The sequence below is a fragment of the Parasteatoda tepidariorum genome, chromosome 2, assembly GCF_982258835.1.
Source record: "Parasteatoda tepidariorum strain Cologne lab strain chromosome 2, Ptep-v5.0, whole genome shotgun sequence".
NCBI lineage: Eukaryota > Metazoa > Arthropoda > Arachnida > Araneae > Theridiidae > Parasteatoda > Parasteatoda tepidariorum.
The window spans coordinates 25,758,515-25,767,842 of record NC_141756.1 but is presented as its reverse complement, the minus strand read 5'-3'; the positions used below and the strand labels follow the sequence as shown (position 1 = coordinate 25,767,842).

Below are 9,328 nucleotides of genomic sequence, written 5' to 3'. Positions count from 1 at the left end.
TTAGAACCATTCGATAAAAATAAAGTAAATAGTTAAAATCAATTCCTTCTAATTTCCATTGCAAAAAACAAAAATATCGAAATTTTTCAAAATTTATTATCTTATATGATTTTTAATTTTTTCAATGGCTGTAAATGGAAGTTATTCAATTCTAGGGGGAAGGGGTGGCTGAAAGCACGCATATGAATTAAGTTGATGCTTTTTTTATTAACTTTTAAGGGAGTCAACTATGAATGAAAAGCAATTACAGAAGTGAAAACTATGAATGAGAAGCAACTACAGAAGTGAAAACTATGGAAGAGAAGCAATTACAGAAGTGAAAACTATGAATGAGAAGCAACTACAGAAGTGAAAACTATGAATGAGAAGCAACTACAGAAGTGAAAACTATGGAAGAAAAGCAATTACAGAAGTGAAAACTATGAATGAGAAGCAACTACAGAAGTGAAAACTATGAATGAGAAGCAACTACAGAAGTGAAAATTATGAATGAGAAGCAACTACAGAAGTGAGAACTATGGAAGAGAAGCAATTACAGAAGTGAAAACTATGAGTGAGAAGCAACTACAGAAGTGGATACTATGAATGAGAAGCAACTACAGAAGTGGGTGAAAGGAGCCTTTTGTGTGGTTAAAATAATCCTGCTTTTAAAGTATTTCATTTCTCAAAAATATCAAAATCGGAAAGAAAAGGAAGTCAAATATATTTTCACGACTAAACAAAGATTTTTAAATATCGATGTGTGATAAATGTTTTTCAGTAATCTATAAATTACTTCAAAAATAGGCCATGGGTTACTAATAAACAAAAAATGCTTGTAACTGATAACATTTTTGTATATTAACTCCTTGAATTACAAGGTTAAATATGCAAACAAATGTAAACATTTATCAGTAATAATAAACACTGATGTTTGTTATTCCAGAATCGTAACTACTTTTAAACTTGTTATCTCAGAAAGTTATTTTCACGGTAAGCAAGTTTCTAATGTGGGATCATTAAAAAATTGTTTAACATAAAAACTCGTGGAACTTGTCTATATTGGGAAAATGAATTCAGAAAGAATACGAACAATAAAATCCACATCTACTGGATTGCATACTAATTCGATAAAAACTCGTGACTCGGGATTTAAATTCTAAATAAATAAAAAAAGCACCCACATCAATTTGTTTGATAGGTGTTATAATCTAAAAGAATATGAAAAGGTGCGCTTGAGGTAAGTTTATTACCTGAGTATTATTTTGCTACGTTTTTATTTAACAATAATAATAATATTATTATAAAGTGAATCTATCACCCGAGTATCATTTTTAATATATAATAATTTTATTTTATATATAATGATTCTGTTGCCTTAGTATTATTTTAAGTAGTGATAATATTATAATATTATATTATATTGACTAGCTTAATCTTACTTTTAATATTAAAAATAATTTTGCTATGAAATGATTTTATAACCCGAATATTATTTCGAATAATGATGATTTCATTATTATATTATAAAGTGATATTACCTAAGTACTATTTTTATTCTTATTATGAGGAGCGTATTTATACTTTTATTTTACACATTGATAATTTACAAAAAAAACTACTATTTTCTATGGTTAGTCCCTAACATAATTTTTGTGTAATTTATGCAATTCGTGTAATGTTTAAATTTTGGAATTCATAAATATATCAATTTATTTAATGATTTTTTTTCTTCAAATTTTATTCAGATAGTCGTTTAATGTTAACTTGAATTTATTTTAATACTATAAAATAACTTGTTTGAAATACGACGAAAACTGGAGAATTTTTCGAAATGTTTGATATTTTTAAATATAATATTTACTGATTATAGTGACCAACTGAAATACCGTTACCTAATTTACAAAAGGTTCTACAGTTACGATAATTTTTATCCGTTTTTTTCCCTTCCTATTTGGAAAAAAAGACGAAAAATTTAATTGCTTTAATGAACTAAATAAAGTGTACTATAATATTTTTATTAATTAGCCGAAAAGACAAGGTTCAAGTTTTTGAACCTCTTTTCCTAATCAAAAATCCCATTGCTTTTATAACTCACAAAAAATGCAAATTGAAATTTATCTCTAGCTTATATAGCTCTAATGGGTACACTTTCAAAAGCGTACAATTGTATTTTATATAAAGAATTTTTTTTAAATTTCATAGCACAAATTATTCTTATTTTGCTTATATCTTAATGCTATATTTTACTAAATAAAAACAAATATTGTTGCCTTTATACAAATACTTGATCTTGCCTAATTCTGGTGTAGGTATTTCACATCTAAAGTTAGTTTTGCTTTTAAAGCCGCACACATTTTTTTATAATAAAATTTTTAATCTACTTTTTTTCGAAATATACAAGTTTAGAAACGTTGTATATAACAGGAGGTCCTATAACAGTTGCAAAAACTTTTAAGGGAGTTAGGGCTCATTATTAGGATTAAAATTGCATAAAAGCCCATGCAAGGAAATGACGTCGTAAGCTTCTCCTATTATGCTTAGTTCAACAGCACGCTGGGAGCCTTTTCGTATTTTGAATTGTTTATTCATATGCTTCTGAACAGATCGTAATAGGGAAGCTGTGAGGCGTTATAGAGTGTTTGAAATGAAAAGGTTCTTTAAATAATAGGGAAGAGCTCCTAGCAGCGTATGACGACATTACTGGGCATGTGTTCCCATGTAATTTTAATCCTAATGAAGTACCATAGCTCTCCTAGAAATTGCAACATTTATACGTTGCAACATTATATATAACATTTTGCAATAACTTTCAAACAAAGTGGAATTTTCGATAAGTTCGCAAATAAATATGACTCTTTGATCACGTCAAATTGGAACTCTGTAGTTGTATTTTTCCAGGATGCTGAGAGACTCTTTTGGTAACATTTATTCCAAGCTTAAAAATTAATAATCTTTGAATTAATTACTAAATGTTAATTTTTTTTAATACTATCGTCCTCCTTGTACTTTTTTCTACACCAATTCGTTATTTCAAGTCTTATAATTTTTGAGATGTAAAACAAAATGTAACGTAAAGCAAACAAAGAAAGGAAAAATTTTTGAAAACAAATGAAAGGAGAATTTAATATTATTATAACTCTGAACAAATCGAAATCTCGAAAAATAAATAAATAAATAAAAACTCATGTTAAGTTTATGAAAAATGGCCCTATCAGCACGTCGAATTTCAACCCGTAGCTGTATTTCTGCACCCTGCAGAGCGGTCTGCACGGCATTTTTTACTCAAAATTTAACAGTTAAGAATCATCGAGTGTTAATTTTTTCCATCATACTTTCTGTACATTTTTCTACACTACATTGTAATTTTAAGTTTTTGAGTCATATAGTTTTCGCACTGCAAAACAAAATTTAACGTAAAGTTGAACAACCAAAATAGCGACAGCAGCGCTTACCCTTCTATTTGACAAAATTCAAAAATCAGATTATAATCCAATTTCCCATTTTTTTAGCAAAACAATTTTATATCTGAATGTAGAATGTACGAAACTTGAACATTCGTACTCCAAATTATTTTACCCTTACATTTACACGCATTAATTATTATTAATAAAGTTATGACTTGTAAAGAAAATGAAGAAGTTCACTTTTAATTAACTTATTGGGTAAGTTAACGCATTTTCATATAATTTTTTCGCCATGAATTCTATAAAGAATTCAGTGAAATTTTTATAAAATTAACCTAGAAAGGCTGGTCTTGTGGCCGAACGGTCAGTGTGCCTGATTACAAAGCAAATGGTCACGGGTTCGAATACCGTTCGGGGCATGGATGTCCTCTTTTGTGTAGTGTGTGTGAATGTGGCCTACCTTATGAACGCGTATATGTGACAGTAAGATGTGGGTAATATCATTCGCATTCGTGACTCAGGTTAGCAGGTGCCCACCAGGTAATTTAAATGACCAACACTTCCGGTATCTCTTGTGGCGAAGGGCGTAATTGGCCATTAGGAAAAAAAAAATAAATAGGAAATTTCTCCATAAATTTAGCCCTTGAATAATTTTTATAAAATTTTTGTTCCAGAATATAGAAAACAACGCAACGAACTTTGTATCCAATTTCCTTTTAAATCCTTTACATACATTAATTAATTCTAATAAGGTTATAAAAATCGAATGGATAATGAAGTCCATTTTTAATTAACTTGTTAAGTTAACTATATAAAATCCAATTGATTGATCACGAATTTTATGAAAAATAACCAAAATTTTGTAAACAAGGACGTCATTCAACGTCAATCAGGTACAGAATAGCACTTTAATTTCCAATTATGTTAAAGCGAACATGTTATCCGTTATTGATTTTTAGTCTTTGGTCAAATTATTGCTTGACTTCGTTTTGTGTTATGATTGAAAAACATTTCAACTAAACATAAATTTTAAATTATGGTTTTATTACTTTTCTAAGCATGCGAACTGAATTTTTTTCAACTTCTGTGAAATAATCACTGTCATCACGCCAGGGGGTTGTATTTTCCTGAATTTTGCCTCTAATTTTTTGTTAAACATAGGTTTTCAATCCCATAAACTATTTCTAAAAGGGAATATATTATTTAGCATTGGATCTCGTAAAAAATGACTGAGTCTTTTTTTGTTCTATCATTTATTCTTATACCAAACTTATATATCACGTGAAATATTCTTTTTATTTGCAAACAAATGAAAAATTTCCTTCACAGATACTTTTGCAGCTAATGGCAGACTGACATTTTGCTTTAGTTCCGTCAAGTTTACTTACTAATAAAAAAGTACACTTTACCTAAATGAAATTTCCTAGAAATTTAACTATAGCAGAATTGGTGATACTTGCTATAATCTAAAAGTACGATTAACCTAAATGGAATTTCCTTGAACATTAACTGTAGCAGCATTGCTGATTGATGTTACTTCATACCATCTTATAGTACGATTGACTTAAATGGAATATCCTAGAATATTAACTGTGGCAGCATTGCTAATACTTCATATCATCTAAAAGTATGATTATCTTAAATGGAATTTCCTAGAACAATCTTTGTAGTAGCAGCATTGCAACGCATCATCTAAAAGTGCTATTTACCCAAATAGAATTTCCTAGAGCTCTAACTGTAGCAGCATTGCTGATACTTCATATCATCTGAAAGTAAAATTTGCCTAAATGGAATTTCCTAGAACAATCACTGTAGTAGCAGCATTGCAACACATTATCTAAAAGTGCTATTTACCCAAATAGAATTTCCTAGAGCTCTAACTGTAGCAGCATTGCTGATACTTCATATCATCTAAAAGTAAAATTTGCCTAAATGGAATTTCCTAGAACTTTAACAGTAGCAGCATTGCTGATACCTCATATCTTCGAAATGAGGAACGATTCTAAAGATGGTGTTCAGTTTTTAGGGGTGGAAGGTCGATATTTAGATATTCTTATGGATGCATTGGGTGTTAATTATTCTGTAATTCTGGCTAAAGATGGTGAAGCTGGTCGTTTAAATAGAGCAGGAAACTGGACTGGACTTATGCATCTTTTACAGACAGGTGAAGCTGACATAGCTCTTAGCGCTCTCTCAATAACAAAGCAAAGGGAATTAGCTGCTGATTTTACCCTGCCTTACTACATAGACGACACTACCTTTGCAGTACGTCGTAAAAAAGATTTGCCCCAAATCTTGGCCTACATATCTCCATTTCAAACCCAAACATGGATTTGGTGTATTTTTTCAATGTTTCTCATGCCGTTATTTTTCATACAGTTTACCAACACTAAAATCTCTTTTGAAAAGGTTTATTTTCAGCTATTCGGAAACGTTTTGAGGCAACCTATCCATATAAATTCTTATTACTCGAGAGGTAAGATCTTGCTCACCACATGGTTTATATTTGGTACAATTGTTTCTACGAGTTATTCAGCTGTTTTATTGGCATTCTTAGCAATTCCTTTGGAGCAAAAACCGATCAGAACGTTCCAAGAACTTTCCAGAGTCGTGGAGGATGGAACTTACAAAGTTTTTTCACCACATGGCAGCTCGCACGTGGGATTGATGATGCAGTCTGAAACTGATCACTTTCGAAAACTTGGGGAAGTGATTTCAAAAAATAGGTGGTATTTTCGAAAATGGAACATTAATACGAAACACCTTCAACCTAACACTGCTATCATTGGTCACTTGAGTTTTTTGCGAGTATTTTTTTCAGGGCCAAAGGATATATTCATATCAGACGATAAACTTGTTTCTTGCAACATCGCCATTGCAGTAAGAAAAGGATTTTGCTGCAAATCTAAGCTAGATGAAATGATAGTTAGGCTCATGAACGCTGGCATTATGGAAAAGTTAATTAATGATGAGATATATAAAACTATGGGAAAACACAAAACTCCTTTTCGCAAAAATAAAAAGTTAGCACCGTTAAGAGTGGAAGATGTTGCCGGTTCTTTGATATTGCTTTTTATTGGCTTAGTTACATCGTCCATAGTTCTTATAGTGGAAGTGTTTCTATTTAAATTTCAAAAAAGAGTGGGATAATAGGATGAGTTTTGCCTCATTAAAATAAACCACATCAAATCTGCTGCACACATCCGCCGAAAGAACCTATCAATCTTAACATCCAGAATCTTTAATTTTGCATCGATTTGAACACGAATCAGAGGAATTGAACTAAGATGGTTTAACTGAACTAATGGGAATTATAAAGTACTGAGACTCAACAACTGGAATATACCCTGGCCAGAAAGAGAGTAGAATAATAAAAAAAAAGTTTCTAAAGAAGTCTTTGGCCCACAAAGGGCTGTCGAGTCAGCAAAGAAGAAAAAGAAGATTAAAAAGTAAATATATAAAAAAAACTCTTGCAATTGGTTAAAATTAAAAGAAGAACTGCTGAAACATGTAAAAATTTAAAAATAATAAAAACATTTTTTTGCAAAATTGTTACAATTTTTAAATGTATTTAAAAAGATTTTTTGTAATTTTTATTGTACATTTCTTGTCTAAGAAATTCGGGTTAAATCGGTGCGTGTTTTGCAAAACCGCATCTGTCTTCAATGTTTTTTTTTTTTTTTTTAACACAGTAAATGGTTTACAGTTTTGATTTTTCTAGATAGAGCTTGGTAAGATAACTTGACAATGGCTTAATTATCTCAAAAATCAAGAAAAAAATTGCGAAAATAAATTAATAACCAATACGTTGATTATGGACTCTTTTACTCGCGACCAAATAAATCATAATTAATTTGGTCGATTCGCATTCAACTGCACAGCAACAACAAAAAAATTATTCCTCTGTTTAGTATAAGTGCTTCTTATACTTCGATCGATTATAAAATCTATTTCGATCGATTATAAAATATTTAACATATGTCCTCTAAATCAAATAAATAAACTCGCTGTACTTCGATTAAATATTAAAATAAACTTAAAAAGAAAAGAAGAAAAAAAACAATTAAATTTTTTTTTCGAACTTGAAACATCGGATGGCATTTTGTCAAGGACAGTTCTGAAGTGATTATGTTGATCGGGGGAAAAAAATGATAAAAATAGCTTATATAAACTTTCTCTCTCTCTCTCTCACTTGTAGTATTCATCATCTTTATTCTTTGTTGTATTGTTGACTCGATTTATATATGTGAATCAAATCAATTTCACTTGATAAGGAAATTTTTTTAATCTTTAATAAAAATACATTAATGTACGCCATTCCTAAATTCTACTTGAGATATCACATACCAAAGAACGGTAACACAAGAGGGAAATATGGTATTGTTTACCGCTTAACAGCTGCATAAATTCCCGCCACTTCACTACAAGGTGAATATTTACGCATTCTCAATCATGTGATAATAGTAATTTCTTTTAGTAATTTCTGCTGAGCTGCAAAAGCAGATATTTTTGGACAAAATATAATATTCTAAGAAGAAAATCTAATATGCTTATTTTCAAATTAAAGTATTTTTATGCTTGAAAACAATTAACAAATTTGTATGCAAGGTCATCGCTATTGACCTTCCAGAGCTCTTAAAAATTTTCTCTTTCAGCGTGGGTCTATAGAAAAATTATTCATAGTAAATTTAGAAGTTAATTTTAACACATTATTTATAGAAAATATGAATGCAGATTTTACTTATACAATGAGATATTTTTACAGTAGAAGACAGGAGAGGATGAGTTAATTTCGTAAATTTAGAAGTTAATTTTAATATATTCCTTTTAGAAAATTTAAAATTAAAACAGGAAAAAAGTTAATTTTGTCAGTAAGTTTAGAAGCTAATTTTAGCACATTACTTACAGAAAATATGAATGTAGATTTTTTCTATACAATGGTATATTTTCACAGTAGAAGACAGGAGAGAAAAGTTAATTTCGTAAATTTAGAAGTTAATTTAAACATATTCTTTTTAGAAAATATAAATGCAAAATTTAACTGCAAAACGGGGTATTTTTACAGTAGAAAACAGGAAAAAAAAGTCAATTTTGTCAGTAAGTTCAGAAGCTAATTTTAACAAATTATTTATAGAAAATATGAATGAAGAGTTTTCTTATACAATGGGATATTTTTACAGTAGAAGAGAGGATAAGTCAATTTCGTAAATTTAGAAGTTAATTTTAATATATTCTTTTTATAAAATATAAATGTAAAATTTCACTGCGAAACGGGGTATTTTTATAGTAGAAAACAGGAAATGATAAGTTAATTTTGTCAGTAAGTTTAGAAGCTAATTTTAGCACATTACTTATAGAAAATATGAATGTGGAATTTTTCTATACAATGGGATATTTTTACAGTAGAAGATAAAAGAGCGTAAGTTAAATTCTTAGAGAGTTTAGAAGCTGATTATAACGCATTATTTATAGAAAATTAGAATGCAAAATTTAATTGCACCACGGGATATTTTTACCGTGGAAGATGGGAGAAAGGATAAGTTTATTTTATTAATAAATTTGAAAGCTAGTTTTAACGCATTATTTATAGAAAATTAGAATGCAAAAATTTTTTTGCACCGTGGGATATTTTTACGGTAGAAGATAGGAAAGGATAAGTTAATTTCGTTGGTAAGCTTAGACACCTTATAATAGTAAGTTAAGGCACATTTTAAGTTAGTAACTTTGCATGCATTATTATAACACATTATTTAAAAAAAATGTGAAAGCAGAATTTTCCTGCACATGTTTACAGTTGAAAACAGGAGAGAATAAGTTGATTTCGTTAATAAGTTTTATAATGTCATTTAATCGGATTTGTAGAAATCTGATATCATAAACAATTATCTCCAAAGTGAGAATCTAGTATTATCTGCTTTCATAGGTATATATTTTTACTGAAG

At 29.4% G+C, this 9,328-nt stretch overlaps 1 protein-coding gene across 1 annotated transcript; it reads left to right on the top strand.

Annotated features, from left to right (window-relative positions):
* The first annotated feature begins 5,318 nt into the window (after window positions 1–5,318).
* On the top strand, window positions 5,319–6,536 carry LOC107436839 (glutamate receptor U1-like). Its single transcript, XM_016048659.5, has one exon. It carries the CDS (start codon window positions 5,319–5,321, stop codon window positions 6,534–6,536), a length of 1,218 nt encoding a protein of 405 aa, XP_015904145.3.
* Window positions 6,537–9,328: the final 2,792 nt, after the last annotated feature.

Bases quoted from the DNA above. Each gene is read 5' to 3' on its own strand.
- LOC107436839 (XM_016048659.5), top strand. From the start codon at position 5,319: ATGGAATTTCCTAGAACTTTAACAGTAGCAGCATTGCTGATACCTCAT.